Raw genomic sequence first — 18,997 nt, forward strand, 5'->3', positions numbered from 1 at the left:
ACTGGACCTCTCTGTTTGGAGTTTGCATGTTCTCCCTGTGTCTGCATGGGTTCTCTCCAGGGTTAGGTTCATTGGCGATTCTAAACTGGCCGTAGGTGTGAGTGTGAGTGTGAATGGTTGTCTGTCTCTCTGTGTTAACCCCCCTGCGACCCTTCACGGGACAAGCAGTTACAGAAGATGAATGAATGAATAAATGAATGAGTTAAATACTATATCATCACCTGACTGTTACCAGCAGTTCCGTATTAATAATGGGCAATTTTTGAAGACTCGTCTGATGAGGTAGTATTCATAGTATTGTGACTGATTTTTATGAACAATTTTTAATCTGCAAGCCTTCTTATCTGTAATAAGTCATCATCATCATCACTGAGTATCAAAATAAGTAGATGTATGTGGTCTTGCACTGAAGCACTGAGTATCCAAGACTATGTGTGCCAAACTGAGTGCAGTCTTTGCTCACTTGAAGTGACTGAGCCTATACCCTGCTATATTTTCAGTTAAAAAACGCCCTGGAGTGGCAACAGTGCACTCCTCGTTATCTTGAATAAATGATTGTGGAAGTGATTCCCTTACGAGCCACCAGGAGGCAATGTTTGATAGGTGCTGAACCAGGTTGGCAAGTTAAAAAAAAAAAAAAAAAAAAAGTATTTCTTCTGTTTAACTGCCCGTTTCATTTTCAAGTGAAAAGGAAACATGTTACTCTCAGTATCTCTGTGCTTGCTGTCATGGCTCAGGCTTGCAACAGCTCTGGGGTCAGAATACGGTGTGACGGCTGTAGAGATGCAGCAGGTCAAGTTTTTCCATTCGTATCAGATGAAAGATTTTAACACTCCAGTATATCACTATGCTGTTTTGCAGCTCTTTGAAGTGTGCAGACACTAACATGGTTTTACTTGAAATATTTTCCTTATTTGTAATGAACATCTTACACTGGAGGAAGGGGGTGGAGCTGAGTAATGGGAAAGGGACAGCCCTTCTGCCCCAGATAAATAGACTTATGAACACACACACACCACCACCACCCTCACACACACAGTTCCCCTCTCCCCCAGATAAGGCTTTCGGAAGTTGAAGTTTACGTTGAGCATCTGGTGGAAGTCATGGGTTAAAGAAGTTTCCCACCACTGCAGAGAGACCTTTGTCATCATGCCAAATCCCAGAACTGCTTTAAACAGCTACTTTTCATCCAGTTTGCACGCTGCAGATCTGACATACTTACACATTTTAACTTGCATACATTCAAAAGCATACTCAAGCACAACTTTGGACACACACAACGTGCAACCGCCAGCCTCGCCGTAAGATAAAAGACAGTAGGATATGGACCATCTGAGCCTGATGAAGGAAATCAAGATCGTGTTTAGTCTCAGCTGACACTATCTTCATTTATCTGGCCTGTCTCTGTGAATCCTCCCTCATGTTTATCCAGATACAAGGCTCAGCTGTGATTCCTTTGTCCAAGAAAATGATGGAAATATTAAGTCTCTTATATTGGCAATGAAAATGAAGAAATTAAGTTTGGTCTAGCTGAAAAAATGACCATGGCAGCATGAGCCATTGTGTGTGTGTGTTTTTTTTTTAGTGTCATCTGTCAAACTTGCTGACTTGGGAGAACTGAGATGGAGACCAAATATACTAATACTCTTGCGTGGTACACATGTAACTCAAGAAGAGTAATAATAATAATTTTCTCCTTAGCAATCATGGAGTTTTGACATATTTTTATTCATCATTTTGGAGACTGTATATGGTTGACATGCTCAGACAGTGTGAAAAACAAGCGGTTCATACTCAAAGTATTTTTAATGAGGAAGAAAAGTTTTCAAAGTCTGCTAATGATGTTTTGCTCACTTGTTAGCTGACAGAGAAAATACTAAAAAACAACAATTGTGTGTATGTGTGTGCACGGGCAGACAGATGGCCTTTTGTGCCACGGCCCTGCCATCTGCTGAGATGAGAAGATAAGGGAGCAGAGGGATTTGAGTGTGTTCGTCTGAAGTGAATGAAAAAAAAAAAAACGAAATAAGAGGGTACAGTTTTGTCCCTTATGTTGTACCAGCTACAAGTGGTCATCTAGTGGAGTGTGTGTCCTACGCGACAATGATACAACAGTTTGTGTTCTCTTGACACCAGGCTAAAACTGGCTGGTGGGCTTGCCCTGTCCTTGTTTTGATCATTGTCAGTGTGTTTTCCCTGCTTGTTTGGTCAGTGCAGCTGAATAAAAATGCGGTACAAGGTTCTCATCCGATGCACCCGATAGTGCAGATTGATCTTACGAGCTTGTTTAGATTCAGCAGGAGGTTATCACACATTTTATCTGTTGGTTGCATATTTTTCTCTTTTCTGTTTAAGAGAGAAAATATCTCAAACATGGTCATGTAGATGACTACGTGATCTTGGAATGTGGGAGCACTGGTTCAGCACAAGTTATAAAGAACTCTTAACTTTTGAAATCTACTGTTAGACTACAACTGTATTAGATCTACGGAGTTGGTTTTATTCAGTGGGTGCAGCGGGCTGCAATGCTCCTCAAGTGTCATTTTAGTGCCATTCACTCTGCTTCCAGGCTGTTGACTTATGTGAAATATGAAATGTATCTCTTCAAATTCTCATCTCTCTGTACATAGGCAACACAGTGTAAATAATACAAATGACATTTGTTAAGCAACAGTTCAATCTTACCTTTATTCATTATTAACCCATGTTGCCTCTTCTTTGTTTAGGTGGTCTTACCATTTTCACCTTGCAGATTACTGCTTTCAGCTGAGCAGACCTGCATGCAGACACCCTGCTTAGCTGAGTGATTTGTTCCTCTGTTGGGAATGGAAATGCTTCAAAGTATTAAGGATGCTCAAGTCTCAACTTTGTGATAATTGGCAGACATTTATAAAATGTCTAAAACAGATTTGGGAATGAGTCTAATGCTAAAATTCTATAATTTAGGGACTTATATAATAAAAATGTAGCTTTGCGGTTTATGGGCAACTAGCTTCAATGAAAAATGCCATCATCTGCTGTGAAAAGACAACAGATCTTGGGGGAACTCTTGGTGAACTTTCACCTCCAGTCTCAGTGGTGTGAGGTTGGTGATGCTACACAGCACACTGCAGACATCAACATCACTCAGGACGAGAAGAAGCAGACAAAAGAGAAATGCATAACTGAAGGGGGAAAGGGCAAATTGCCTCGGATGAGCTCTTCTTCTTGTCCAGTCCTGACAAGCAAATTCTGAATGTAACACCACTTCAAAAAGAGTATGGTTTATAATCTAAGAAGCAGAAATTCTCCCTGTCTCTATCTGCTGCCTTGCCTTGCCATGGAAGGTTTCTATTATAGATAATTAGCATCATAACTTGGTTAGCTGTTTCTGGAACGCACGCAGTGACCGCACAAAGAGTTTAATCACAGAGCTCCTTCCGTCCTGTCTTCGTTTTGGAGTTGAGTCATCTTTATCCCTCGCCCCCGCAGTTCCAGCGAGGGGCCAGGGATTCCCCACAAGGCCGATCCCCTGGAGTCACTCTGTTTATTGTTCATGAGGGAAGGCTTCTACTCCAGAACATCATGAGAGAGCACATGTTGGTGCGCGTGCATTAGAGAGGGTGCTTAGTTCGATTAGTTCTTGTTCATCTACAGAGTTCTACAGAATTTAACCGCAGCTGCCACATAGATTAAAGCTGGGAGGGTTGGAGTATTGCTTGTTAAATCCGTCGAGAGAGAGAGACGAAACAGGGCTTACAGGAGAGATGACTTCTACTTGCAGTGAGATATACAGCAACCACATGACGGAAAATCTTTGTGAGTATCTGTTCGGTTGCTGTGCTTTGTGTCTGTGGGAGAGCTTGGCTGTTCTAGACCATCACTCTACAGAGGTAGGAGAGCTGCTGGTATCCATTAAGGCCAATCAAATCAAGGCGTGATGAATCCTCTTCAGATGGGGATGTGGGAAATGTATGCAGAGAATGCTAGTTGAACAGCTAGTTTCCACTTTCTCTCATAATCCTTGTTTTATACTCTTACGAAACCAGCTCTTATTGCTTCAGTGTTGCTGTGCTTTCATTTAAGAGAAAACTTCAAGCATGGGAGCTGAAAATGGTACCCTCACCTATTTTTCAGTGTCCTTGGTGCTTGCTCTCAGCATTAAACAGTCCAGCTGGGAAAGCTTTTGGTGGCTTAAAGTGGACAGAAAGTTATAACAGGCTAACACTTCCTCATAAACAAATGACCAGACCACAGTTTATCTTCTTGTGTTTCTCTGTTAATGCAGTAAAACCCGACTGAAAAGCAAACACTGCTTTTAGTTTTTATAACCTTGACATAAAATGTTCAAGATGGGGTCTGTAGTATGAACCTGGACGAAGGAAGTGTTTTACTGTCGACATGTGAAGTGGCTCAAGATATATACACAGATGAATCCATCTGCACTGTTAATATATGTTCAGTGGTTTCAGGCAGAGTCTTGGAGGCCACTTCAGGGTGTCCTCACTCATCGCACATGCTGTCTCCATCTGCACCACAGGGGAGCCGAGCAAAAAAACACAACAGGAAGTCTCCAGCAGGCCCAGCTATCTTCCCTGTCGATATCCAGGCCAAGCCAGATGTTCTTCCTCTTTCCCCTTCTCCCTCTTGCGCTTTAATTTTCACCCCCCCGTCCTTCTGCTATTTCATCTCCTTTTTTTCCTCTACCTCCTCTTTCCCTTAAATCCTTCCTTCTTCTTGCCTTCTGGCCGTCCCTCAGCTCTCTCCATCTCTAGGCAAGGATGTGTCACCAAGTCACTTGATCCGCTGAGTCATGGAGGCGACTCTTTTAATCAGCTCCATATGTGCTCTGCCCTGATTGGGTGGCCTTCAGCAATCAGCCCTGACCTTTGGGCCAATAACTGATTCCCCCCAATTGAGTTTACGGCATGCCACTTATCACAGCATAATAGCTTTCAGTTACCTCTTCAGCCCACACGCTTTGATGATTTGAGCTGAAATGAACAAGGCAATAATTTCAGTTTTGCAAAGCTATATGAGTGCATGGCTCGGGTCACTGGTTGAATTGCGCGCTTCAAATATGGAAGGACACATTGATGAGATCTTGTGTACTATATTCTTTTTCAAGTGTTGCCACCAGCGCTTGATCTGTTGTGAGTGGTGGTGCTCTGAACAGAAAAAGAGCACATACATTAATGCTTATGCATGTGCATGAAAATGATATTCACTGTGTTCATGCACAAATACACATCCTGTACACCTCCTGCCTCTGCTCAAAGCTGCCTTTAAAACTCATCTCAGAACTAATGAACTAATGTTCCTACCATACAGCAGACATCTGCTTTGATCTTCGGTTCCCACAAGAGGAAATGGCAACTTCAGGCACAGGGTTGTCGTGAAGTTCATACTGAAAACATTGTTTATTGTATGGTGACAACCGTATGGAAAATATTTTCTTCGATTAAAAGAGATTTATAGATGGAATTGATCAAAATTTGGCTGCCTTGTTCTGAACACGAGTTCTTTTTGTAAACGTGGTTTGTAAATGGTAACTGATAGCAGTAATGAACATGTTCGGATTGCAGTGCAGATTACCTGGTACACCCTGTTAGATGCTTTCATGCTTTCGTACATCGCAGGGAAACCACAGCCAAGTGTGAGATTCAGCTCCAGTTTTAACAGGAAGGAAGCGTTTCTGCTGAATGTTATGAAAACCTCTCTCAGACCTTCAGCCCGTGCGCTGATGGAAAAACAAAATGTTGAGCCATGTCAACAAAGGAACAAATGAATCACTCTCTGCTTCTAGTCAGTGCGGCCCAAATCCACTTTGTAACCCGAACTTTTCTTTAATCGTAAAATCTATTGTTAGAAGACGTTTCTTCACATGTTGACTTCATTAGTATTTTACAGTCAGTGGGTTGGATGTGATAAATGTGATTCTCTCTGTTGTGGGAGAGCTGAGACACAGGAAGTAGGAGCAACACAGATTTCACTTTAATTTGTTGTGCAGCCAGTATTGACTTCAGAGTAGCTTCACTCAAGAACAGCAATCTAAAATACTGGTTGCCATTGAGACCCAGATCCCTGTCAGATTCAAGTGAGAGTCATGATGACATCGGCGTCACAGGAAGAAGTGTGGTTTTTATTGTCAACATAGATGTCTGCTGAATAGTATGCAGAACTTTATAAAAATAAACAACTGAGTGCCTTGTAAACAGGTTTAACCACCTACTGGACTGCAGTGCAGAAATGCATTGGTTTGCTGCTAGGTTACTGGTTCTGGTGCACAAAAATAAAAGATTCTTTGTTGGTCGAAAATGTCCTGTGATTGGTCCAAACGAAAAACTTTCATCGACAATTTTGCTTGAACTCCTCTCTTAAAGGAATAGTTTGACATCTTATGAAATATGCTTATCCAGTTTTCTTAGAAGTAGATCAGAAGACTGATACCTTCCTACATACCATGTTTGTCCCTTAAACACTGTTGGGAAGGATACTTTTAAAATGTATTACATTACAGAATACAGAATACATGTCCTAATATGTAATTTGTAACGTATTCCGTTACATTACTCAATCTGAGTAACGTATTTTGAATACTTGTATTACTTCCACGTTGAATTGTATTTTATAAGTGTACGAATGCAGCAATCACACCCTCCAGTCTATAAACCCACACAAGTTAATTTCATCTAACATTAGCTAGCATGTCAAATAGCCACAGCAAATCACCACATAAGAGACTGTCATTTGGCGTGTCAACTAAGCATGTAGCTACATACAACAATTTTAAAATATAGCAAGGTAACCAGTAGAACTGCAGATGACTACTCCTGACTAATTAAAAAAAAAGTTACTTTAAGATGCTTCTACGGGTTGGAGGTGGGGTCTTTGGATGCTGAAAGGAGGTTGGCTGCTGGCAAACAGAGGTTGGACTGCGCAGTACTGTTACATTCTCCATCTCCTGCTCCTGCTCCAACTCCATTATCGTGCTAATCATGGAAATAGATCAGCTGTTTAACGCTGTAGAGTCTTTGGTTGCACGCTCTACACTAGGGCTTCTGGGAGATGTGTAGAGTTGCCCAAATTTATTTAGGGAGTGACTAAACATGTAAACATGTAATCCATTGATTTCAACGATAGCATCTATTTCAATACAGTTGCTTTTAATTGGTATTCTAAATACGTAACGCCGGTACATGTAATCCGTTACTCGCCAACGCTGCCCTTAAATGTAAAACTAAAATCTGAACAGCCTTAGCTTTGTAATTGGAAACACAGCGGACACAACCAGTCTGGCTACACTCAAAAGTAAGATCTGAAGGGTCTCGGAGGCTTAAAAAGTCATCTTATGGAACCCTTTATTGGGATTTTCTGATCTTTAGTTGTGCTGTTAGCGGACTTACTTAAACCTCAGCTGTCTCCTCCTGCTCCAGGTGTTTACACTATGCTAAGCAAAGCTAATCCCCTGCTTTCTCTAACTTTACAGAGGAGTACAAATAAGTTGCAAGCATTACAATGTGCTCTTTTAAGGATTGCTTTATTTCTCTAAACTTAGAAATGTTCTGAGTTAGTCATGGTCATGAGTCAGCCACAGTACGAGCCATGGAGACATGTGAATGTGTGTGTATTTCTCGGGAAGAGAGAGAGAGGGAGAGAGAGAGAGAGAGCTGTGGAGAATTGAGGAGTGATGACCAAATGTTTTCAGCATGTACACACACACACCCCCACCCTCACACACACACACACACCCACACACACACATAATCTAATACCCTCCTCTAACAAAGCAGTGGGAGGGCAGAGAACAGGGACACGGAAGTAGGGTATTGCTTCTTGTGCAAACATACAGTTACACAGACACACTTTTACGCTCCCTCCCTCACGGACACACTTTGCCATAAACATACAGTGTCTTTTATTTGGATTCAGTCGCACACACGCGCATATGTATATACGGCTCGTGGGTTTACTGAATCACACGTGGTTTGAGATAGCTTGCTATATCCACAGTACTCTCCATTCACTTTCTCTGAATGGGGGGTGTGGCTGCCGAATGCCTTCCTAGCCACTTGGGATGGTAGTCACATGAGCATGTGTGGGCGTGGCCAGGGAGCAGCAGTAGCCCAGCCACACCAGCTGGAGCTGTGATTGAGAGAAGAACAGAGTGGGAGAGGAAGAAAGAGAAGAGAAGGAGAGGAAAGGGTTGGGTGAGTCCTTGATTTTTGTGTTTGCTGTGTACTTTTCTTCTTTGCGGCGAGGAATATTTTCTTGGAGAAAGGGCAAAGAGGCAGAGTGAGGTTTGAAGAGAGAGGGAGGGAGGGAGGGAGAAACAGAGAGGGGGGAGAAGAATTTGTGTTAGTTTGCCAGGTGTTTCGTGTGTGCTGTGCTGAAAATAAAGTTTTGAGTCTGGGAGGTGGCGATGTAGCATGTTTTGGCTATGGAAGGACCCCACTTTAACATGAAGGCCTCATGCTTTCTCTCTTTTTTCTTTCGTTCCTTTTTCTTTCCTATTGTTCAGCCATCAGGGAGAGTTTGGGGGGTCAGCCCTACCACTCACCCCCTCCTCCTCACTCTCATCCTCCTCCCCTCTCCTTTTTTTTTTTTTTCTTCCTTTCCCTCCCATTGTGCCTTCAGCTCTGGAGCATGCATGGATAGTCTGTCTCCCATAGCGTTGGCCAAACAGGATGGCCATGTTACAGGTTTCCAGGCTTCTCTGAAGTCAGGTTCTCTTCTTTGGCCTCCGCTCCAGTCACATCAGAGTTTCCAGGCCATGTTTGATCCAGTGCAGTGGATTAGCCAAGCATTGATGGAGCCAAGCTGTTTTGACGTGATTTAATTTTGACAATCCCTTGTGTCTGCTCCCTAAAGAGTTTGTTGCCAAGTTCAAGGAGAGTTGAAGAGCCCTACAGGTCCTAGCCCGAGAGTTGCTCTTCCACAGGGAGTACAAAGAAGTCATCTCTCTCACTCAGTTGCGGTTAGTCACTAAACTTTAACTTCACCCCCTGGAGGCAGGCATAACTTTTGAAATATCAGTTACATCCCACGTTTTCAATGCGTCACATGGTCTACTTTTTGCAGTACGTAGGCTGAATAGTTGCTTTGTTGGATGCTACGCCCAGAAAGTCTAAGCTAAAATAACCTAAAAAAATATTGCAAAAGTATCTTTCTGTTTCTTTTGTAGTGTGGCCATGTAAATGCATGCTACCCTTGAGCCACATTAACACTGTCGCAATACCAGTGGAGCATTATTGAATTAGGAAATTAATTTACATGAGTTTTCTCACAGCAGGTATCTGTGTCTTGCAGTTTAACACAAAATACATTTGATATCACTAATTAGTAATGCTGCCTTCAATCCGATATACAAAATGCTTGAAGCACCAAAATCAGAAAAATTAGCAGCAATTTTGTGACCACTGATAAACACTTGGTTTGTTCAGGTTCAGCAGAATGAAAGATGGGATAAATAAAGAATTATCGTATCGTATCTTATCTTAACTTGTCCTGACTCTTCAGGAAACCATATGCTGTGCTGCCAGTACACACAAATGGATTTCAAAGGTGATTGTTAAAGACAAAACCACCCGTATTTTGACGTCTGTTGTTGCCATCATGTTGGACATTTAGTACACATTTGGCCCATGTGTTTGACCAAAGAATTCTCCCTGAAGGCAGCAGTGCTAAGGGGGGGGGGGGGGGGGGGGGGGGGCATGAACATGTTTCACAGTAAACAACCTGACTGTCTGAAAATATTCTTTCCCACATTACAGTATGTCTTTACAGTCCTTTAGCTAATTGAATCCATGTGTGAGAAGTTCCTATAGACTTCCTTTTCCTCTCCAGTTTGTAGTTTTTATAGATTTGTTTGTGCTTTTGTCATTGGGTGTTTGTTGTGAGGAATAACTTTCTTGTTCAATGCACTTCAAAGGTGACTAATTTCTGCATTCGCCTCTTGTATTGTTGAACACTGTAGCTTCCCAAGATGACATTTTCTTCTACATGTATGTCAGGGATGGGAAAAAGTCAGACATGCCATCTTCTGTTAAGGTTTGACAGCTTGTGGACTTGCCAGCAGTGGATTGGGGGAGGGGAGATGGCTGAATGTGCCAGTTTGTGGTGGTCTCTTCTATGTCAGTGTAATGGCTTGAGGCGGTATAGGTCATCTTTGATTCTGGGATGGTAATCGGAAATTGTGGTTATTCACATTAGAATGGATATTCAGTTTGAACTTTGTACTTTCATATTACACATTGAAAGTGACTCATTGTCACTACATAGTTAAATATTTCAAAGACAAATGCACCTTGGACCTTAGTACACTGTATCTGCAACAGATCTGTTGGCAAACGAATTAAAATTTATTTGTATAATTTATGAACAACTAAAGTTTTATTTTCACCACAGGAACTTTCCCCAGGGACTAGGAACCTTGAAGAAATTCTGTGTTTTCACTGCTTGGGTCTAAATTAAGTTAAAAAAAAAAAAATCGATTTTACCCCCCCCAAAAAATAACAAACTTACGCCAAATTTATAAAGACACATAATTGTTGCCCAGACACCAGTAAACTTTTGAGAAACTCCAGAGCTGGGGTCTAAATGAATGAAACAACAACAACAAGAACAACAACAACAAAAAACACTGGTTCCTGGGTTAGTACTTTTCAAACGTACGAATCTTTAGGGGTGTGGCTTGTAGTGCTGAAGAAGTACTCAAAACATTTTTACTTGTGGTCAAGATCTGTCTTCTTACTTTAAATCTAGCATTTTAGAATTTTGAATCCCCTTCTGTCATTATATGGTAGAGTTGAGTATGACTCCATCTGCAAAGCAGTAAATCACGTTCAACAGCATTTTTCCATGGCGTAATTGTCGGTGTGGTCTTCTGCATTATCGCCACCTACTGGATTTCAGTGGAGCAGGTTGTATTATAGTCGTGTGTAAAAAAAAATACAGATAAAGGCAGCCATTGCTTCATCATATGTTGGTGGGCTAATTAGCTGTGTCAGTGCAGGCTAGACTGTGACTGTTAGACTGTGGTCTGCAGAAAGTCTGAAAGAAGCTTTAAATTCCTAAGACCAAAGGTTCTGGGTACTTTCGGTAGAAACATCCTCATCTTAACTGGTGCAAGTTGTAATAAAGATTCAACCTACCTTCAAGTAAAGAAGTCATCTCTGAAAGTGTGATGCTTCTCATTTCTTCTCATTAAGTGCTAGGCAACGTTCAGTATTGAAATATGTGAACCAGTCGGCCCCTTTTCCCACTCGATACTTAGTGGTTGTTTGATTTACTGTACTATGGGCTCTGTTTGTCCTCTACCCTATACCAGTTCCCTTTCTGCAGCTGTGGATAGGTCTGCGGCGGGACCCTCCTAGTTCCCCTTCCATGTTTCTCAGAAATGTTTGGGCTTTGAGTTACAGCTGTGGTCCCTGAGTCTGCAGTACTGAGGGCTGCCCAGACCAGCGGGCTCTCACAATGGTACTCAGTCTTCCCTGCTGCGCTGTGCTTTACTTTCACATTTTCTCAGTCTCTGCTTACAGCTATTGATCCAAACCATACTCAGTCTTGTTAATTTTTTTCAACTTGTCACTGTTATTGTAACACTCATCTCTATATCTCTTTATGATTGAGCCCTTTGCCTCAGCGACCCTCCACTTACAGCTCGTTTTCTCTGTTTCTTCTCTCTCTTTAACTCTTTTTGAGGTGTTTTTTAGACAGGTCGTTATCTACACTACCAGAAGTTTCCGTGTAGAGAGCTGTATTTTAACACCGAGCAGCACACCATCTGCTTTGCTCCACATTAGGCCAGGGGTTGCATTCTCAGTGGGCCGTCACAAGTGACAAGACTGAAAGATGAAGTAGGCCAGTAGCATTCTTCAGACCCTTTTTGAAGTACTGATTCCTGTTTATGTGAGCTGTAGACATCACCGAACCTCATCCCCTGACAAGTCAGGGAGGTGTTATTATGGAGAAAACACAGTTTGATTTTTAATAAAAGCTTTCCTTTGGATTTAAAGTACAAATGTGGGACTGAGCGAGAGGGATTTCCTCGTGGATGCACATGACAGTCCTTCCAGCTTCCTTCTTTTGACCTCACTCTATCCCTACCTACTGTCAACACGGCATAACATTATCGGCATCAAACAGAACGCGGTGCAGAATTGAGGCTAAGGGCCTGTTCTCCTAAAAGCACGCATGCACTTGACCTTGTAGTCCGCAACACTAGGCAAACACTGACAAATGCTTTCCTAGAGACTTAAGAAAGCCTGGCTTCAGACTTGTGGTCGGCATAATATTAGAGAAAATGAGGGTGTAAACTAAATAGAATAAACACCTCCAAGAAAGAAGGAAGAATTATGAATATATGCGTTGTCAGTGTAAACTTGTGACTGCCACCCTGGGTTTGTACTTAGCTGTCACTGACAGTCACTTCCTGTGACTTGGGTGCAGATGAAGTCTTGTGATTTGTTTCTTTGAACACATAAATACTTTATTAGTTCTGAATAAGGCCTCTATGTGTCAAAAATGCTTCTAGGTATTGCATCCATTTTTATTTTTAATTTTGCTTATCAGCTGCTATAATCATCATCGGAAAAATAAGCATTTAAAATAGGGCTACATTTAGTATTGGTGTTTAGTGAACTTCTCCCAAGATAAGACTGTGTAACTACTGGATGCTAAATGGTGCATATGTTAATGAGTTGACTGTCTTCTTCTTGTCGGACTCTCTACCCAACTCTACAGCAGTGAGCATAAAACTTGATTATCTCTTCCTCTTTAGAGGATGCCACCAAAGGGCCAGTGGAAATGTCATCTCCGGTTTTGAAGAGAGCGAGCATGGAAAAATAAAAGACAGTGACAGAAAAACACATTAGCACATGGGACAGGAAAGGAAATTTAAGTAAAAGGAAAGGACAGAAAAAAGGACAAATTAAAAGCAAAAGAGAAAAAGGAAAATGCAACTTAACTGCACCAGGACAGATAACTGGAGGGAGCGTTCATCTCACGGGAAGCATGTTAAAAAAATAAATAACGGGGCTTCCAGATAGCAGACGTTTTTTAAGAGCTGTCAGTCACAGTGTGTGAGTGGAAGAACAGACGTTATACTTTGTTTTTTCCAAAGATCAGCCCCATTAAGAGTGACTGGAAAGCGTTTGAACACAATGAGGATAACGAAGAACACAATGAGGATAACGAAAAACACAAGTTTGTCTACAAATTCCGAATGACTTGGCACATTTTAAAGTAAAAAGTTCATTTGGAGAAAAAGAGCTTTTTCAGGGTGATGATTATTAAAACTAAAGATTGAGATTTTGGTATCCCGTTAATCACAGTGTCTGATCAAATTTAATGTTGCTTGATAGTTTCCTTTGTCATGTTTAAGTCTGGTTCTTGGATGAGCCCAACAAAGGATGAGCACAACACAACTTCTTGACACAGAACGTTTAAACAAATGCTTGGTTAATGTTGAGCATGTACCTTAAACCTGCAGGACGTCCATTATGGTCAACTATAAAATCCTCCCACAGAGACCAGTTCTTTACGTGTAGTGTCAGTCATCAACCACACCATTTAAACAGTTTGGCTGATTTGCGCTAATTACATGCCGTGCTGTGCACTGAATCATTTTACTCTCCTTCACCTCCTCTTTTCTTTCTCTCCCTGCAGCATATTTACTGACATTGTCAGAGTCTGGGCTCCAGTTGAACACTAACACGCACAAAATATTTCTCATATAATTTAAAGCAGGGCTGAAAATGGGGTGACGTGGCATTTGTGGATCGATGGGAGACTGAATTTCTTTGGTTTCAGCGGGGGAGGCTTCCCGGGAAGACAATGAAGGCTTTGTTTCTGTCGATGGCACGTTCCAGTTTCACTTGGTCAATATTAAATGTAGGCCTGGATGTGATATGCCTGATGGGATTTTAATGAAGGGCTTGAGCAGGGAGTGTTGAGTTATGTGTGAATGTGGAGTGGGCAGGGGATTCTCTGTTACAGAAAAACAGAGAATTATATCTGATCGAAGGGGAACACTGTGTTAGTTTTCCAGGAGGGTTAGGTTACAGGTCAGTTTAAGGAAAGAGCAAAGTGGATTGGATTCTTTGGGACAGTGGTTATTGATATATGTAAGTTAAATGTTTACATGTTACATTCTTTTGGAAAATCCTAGCATGATGTATTACTCTTCGACGAGGGTTGAGGCAATGCAAGAGTGCTGCTTGAAAGTAGTTTTGTGTTTTACTGGTCTCCACAGAGAACATCAACAAAATATAAAATGTGCTAAGGTATGTTGAATTTTACTTTAAGAGTGTGTCACTGCTGTTTGCTATGATTACTAACGTGAAATTTCACAGGATTTGTGTGGTATTTTCCAAAGCTTAGTCCTGTAACGTAATGACAACACTGAACCGTAATCATCCATAATTTCTTACAAGAGGCAACCCTCAGGGCTGAAAAATGAAGCCAACAGGAACACCAGAAACAGTTCCTCGAATAACCACTTGAGGCTGCTGAGGCGAGTCTGTCCCATAGACCTCCATCTTAAAATAACCAAACAGAAGTAAAGATATTTAAAGACTGGAGCAAAAATGGTTTTGATCTCTATAGCTAATTTCTGCACTGAGAGTAATTCTTTTAACATAATCTTCTTTACATTCTATTCAGGCTTAAAGTTTTGCATAATTTAGAGGGGCCTACGCCGAGTGACATGTGAGTGCCATCACAGGTTATTAGCTGTCTGCCTAGGTGTCACCCATCTGCCACTGCTCCACCCACGCTCCACCTCTTTGCCCATTTTTGGAATAACTGAGAGTCAGAGTCAGGCGCTGCCAAGATGGCGGCAGCTGGAGCCGCCACCACACCTACGTAAGAAATCACTGAGTGTATTGCTGTGCAACACACCAGGAACCAGGAGAAATCAGGACGGAAACTAACCCTGAGAAAGTAAATGAAGCAATGACAGTTCATTGAAGGATGACTCCACTGCACTTAGCAAACACTGCTTGTAAAAAGTTCCATATCGTGCATCGTGGCAGCATTTTGTCATTGTGTTTTCCTTTCAGACTCTTAACACAGAGCTTTTTGTTAAAAAACTGCAAGCTTGAGCTGAAATAACCCTGATGACATTACAGCAGGATTAATTTCTACACGCTTGACAAAACTCCCTTCACATTTGGAGAAGATATTATACACCTGTTTTCAGAAATAATACTTTTTCTTTAATATAAAAAGATCTCTGTGTGTAAATATGCTGGAGTGCGCCTTTAAGCCTTATAAACCGTTTCAGTGCGGATGTAAATGCTGTGGTTTGTCTGCTGTGAGGCCCTCGGCGACAAACAGGAAACCAAACATCTACCAGATAAAACGGCAGAAACTCAGTTTTTACAGAGCACAGAATCATGTGAAATATGAGCAGCTGTGCCTCTTTTCACAGGAGAAAATGGGCTTGTACACTGCACAGCATGCTGAAAACATGAAACGGCCACCAGGCGAAAATAAATGACTTGAGAATGGAGTAATCTCTTTGATGGGATCTAGCTACTGATGCAAAGAAAAACTCATCTCCATTCATTAGACAAAGCTCTGAAAGCAGCTAATCCTAAAGCCCCGCCCTTTCATGTCATGTGTCAAAAAGGAAAAAAGTCTAATGCTCAGTGTATTTATTTGATTATATTCACAACGTCTGTTTGCTGTTTAAATAAGGTGTTTTCATTTGGAGAGTTTGTACTGATGATGGTAGGTTAGAGTCACATTAAAGAACAGTTTGGATTCATCTGCTGAGACAAGTAAGTAGTGATCTGAGTCATATGGTATGTTTCTGTTCTGCTGAGAAATGAGCTTTGATGCAGGCATGGTTATTAACACTATCGTTGTGGAGGATCAAGATGCTTGAATGCAGATCATTGATGAAAAAAACATATCATGAACTGTCACTTTATGTACATGGGACCTATAAATAACCTTTGATAACAGCCAGCTGATCTGTAGCTCTGAAAGGACTGAAAGATGTATCATTCAAAAGCAGCGTTTATAAAAATGAAAGTGGATCACAAGACAAGGAGAAGTGAATATCAAAACAGCAGGGAGGCTGTTAGACTGGGTACATTTTCGACTCCTGGTACTGCTTCATCATCCCCCCTCACACGTGTCTTGCTTTTGCCTGTTTTTGCTACTACGCCTGTGTGTTTGCCTTTGCTAGAGTGTGACTGCTTGTCTATTCTTAGAGACCAGCCTTGTAAGCCTGTAGATGGCCCGGGGCAGGCATGGTCATGTTGCCCAGAAGGCAGTTTGGCTGCAGACCTGGAATACGTCATAAGAGCTAATCTGCACTCTTGTCGTGCGAGATGGTTCAGATGCATTCGAGGTCAGTGCAGAGTTAGCCAAATGACAATTTGTGACTCTGTGCAAACATTTGTGAAGTGAAGATAAATTGATCGAAATACCTCGGGATTATTGTTGATGGCAGTTTTATGTGGGGTTTCTTGAGGACAGCGGCACTACTAAATCTTCTCAAGCTCATTGTGATGCGATGTTACCAGAAGGTTTACATTACAGCATGGATTTATCTGCACTCCTGGACTGTGATGTTGGCGTTTTTCCTGATAAAATGAATATCTTGGCATATAATAAAATTGTGTCTTTACTTGTGACAAATCCTTGTATAGTGGTTATTTGCTGACTAGTGACAATGAATTCACTGAGTTTCAGCCAAGCCTGAAATGGTTCACAGCACAGTTCATCAGTTAGCTTTTAAGAAAATGGAAAGTTAGAAGGAACGATGGCTATTATAGCGTCTGCTAAGGGTGTGGCACGCTTCATCGTGCCTGAAAACTTGACCTCTTTTGTCTTTCTTGGGGGTGAAGCAAGGGTTATGGAGATTTTTGGCTCTTTAAGGAAGTGGTTGAGGCGGTTATGTCTGTGTATATTAATGGGCACATGTATGAAGTACAGAAGACTGTGATCACAAGGCACACAGTTCAAGATGTTTAATTAAGAGGTGGTTACACTGTATCTTTTAAAAGATAGCATTGACTTTCAACCTCCTTCAGTGTGTTTCTCCAGTAGGCCTCTTAGACAACCATAAAAGCACTCACAGTGCTACAAAGGCTGCACAAAGTGATTCTAAGACTTTTCCCAGGACAGATGCACTTTGACTACAAAGGAGGGCTTTTACTCCTTGTGGTGAATCTGTGGAAAACTGATACTTGGAAAACTCCCACTATCTCCTTCACTGCCATCGCACACATTCCATCTTAACTAAGGGTCCAATAAGACAAGGGTGGGGACTTGATGTCAGAAAATCTGTCTGCTTTCTTTGTATTCATATTGTCATGCTCAGTGATGCAAAAATGTGTTACTGGCATATACGGTCATGCCATGTCAGAGAGAAAAAGCAAACCACAAAAGTTTCCAGAAAAGCTAACAGAACCCAAACTATTACAATTAGACTGTACATGTCGTGATATAAGAAAGATGTTGATTCAGGCTGTCTGTATCCATTCAGCTTCAGGTGTGTGTGTCTGTGGTTTGTAGTGTCTATGACTGCAAACCTCACACAGACACTACCACAAGTTTCTGTCGCAGCACAGGAAATGTTGTCTCCTCCTACATGAAGAGGAGTTAGTCTGCTGCTGCAAGCACATACTAGCATATTTGGCAGAGCTGAGCAGCGTTTTAGCTTGCTTGTTGCAGCGGTGCCTTGGCACACACAGCCTTCGTCTTCTAGCAATCGATCCTGTTTAGGTAAGCTGTGATTTGAATTTGGCCGCTTGTTCTCCCGACAAAGTCTGCACGTTTAGTCCTCGTAATTCCTTTACAGCCATTAAAACAAAATAGCTCCAGTATTTTACCGTTGTTACAAGTTTCACATCATTCATCTCTGAAAAGTCAGGTTTTCTCTTGTGTGTCTGCTTGGTTATTAACTTTGTCACTGGTCAAAGTTCATGCAGTTTTAAGAAGCTGGAGAGTTTACATGTTCACTTGTATAAAGGGCGGCTGCTCATAAATGTGAATTTCAAACCTGTGGTGTCCTCTTTCACACAGGAAATGAACCGCTCAGATCTGTGTCTTGTAACTCACACTTTGTGCACTGCAATCGATATGATTCTGCTTGCTTCTGTGTGCGGTGCAGCTGCTTTTTAAGTCACCACCTCTATTTAGAAACAAATCACCTCTCTTGATTTAATTTCTTATGTCTTTCTCTCCCTCAGGGTCAGAGGTCAATCTGAGCCATAGCAACATGTCTGAGTCCGCCAAGCCCAACCACCCTAACCCACAAGGTAAGGGGGAAAAGACCCATGGCAGCGACTTCAGCTATGTGGGCATTGATGCCATCCTGGAGCAGATGAGGAGGAAAGCCATGAAGCAAGGCTTTGAGCTCAACATCATGGTTGTGGGTGAGTTTGAAATAATTTAATAAACGCTTTTGTTATTATCCCTAACCTAGTTCTCCACAAAGTGAGTAGGACGCTAAATTATGGCATTTAAATATATAATTAAAGTGAGAAAAGGCAGTCATCTGGTATGATGTAAAGTAGCCATCCTGACCTTGAAATTGACTTTGTGTCAGTTTAGATTTTAAAACAGTTTTCAAACATGAAACATGAAGGCATAATGAAGCTCAGATGTATCCAAGAGGACCCAAAGCTTTAATTGCCTCCAAATGTATTGTTTACATAAACGCAGAAAAAAGATGGGAATTTAGTTTTCAATTTACGCACCAACATCTACACAAAATGCAGAACAGAACACGTTGCAGGCTGATGGTGCTGGCCTTCCACTAACACAAGAGTTGGCACTAAACCGACACTACATTTGTGGCTTCCAGCTGTCATGTAAATGACACACAGCATGTGCAAAAACCCGAAAAGTAACAGCTACATGTGTTTGTATGCATTGATCGACTTCACTTGCTCTGGCGAGTGTCAGCCAACATGGTGGCTTCCTCAACAAGCTCGCTTGAGTGGATAAAAGGAGGCTGTCAAGCTGAGAAAGTGGCATAACGATGGCGATTACTCTG

General features: G+C 41.7%; 1 protein-coding gene across 4 annotated transcripts in view; it reads left to right on the forward strand.

Moving 5' to 3' along the window:
• septin9b (septin 9b) overlaps nt 1-18,997 on the forward strand; it is a 57,715-nt gene that overhangs the window by 22,017 nt on the left and 16,701 nt on the right. For 2 of the 4 annotated variants that reach the window (XM_084566592.1, XM_084566591.1), the window contains exon 3: nt 18,189-18,374. In XM_084566592.1, the coding sequence (XP_084422718.1) occupies nt 18,189-18,374 (186 nt within the window). Of the gene's footprint in view, nt 1-8,059; nt 8,190-17,625; nt 17,722-18,188; nt 18,375-18,997 lie in introns of those variants that run through there. The other 2 variants (XM_084566593.1, XM_084566594.1) reach the window with 2 other exon arrangements.

The sequence above is a fragment of the Chelon labrosus genome (assembly GCF_963514085.1).
Source record: "Chelon labrosus genome assembly, chromosome: 2".
Lineage (NCBI taxonomy): Eukaryota > Metazoa > Chordata > Actinopteri > Mugiliformes > Mugilidae > Chelon > Chelon labrosus.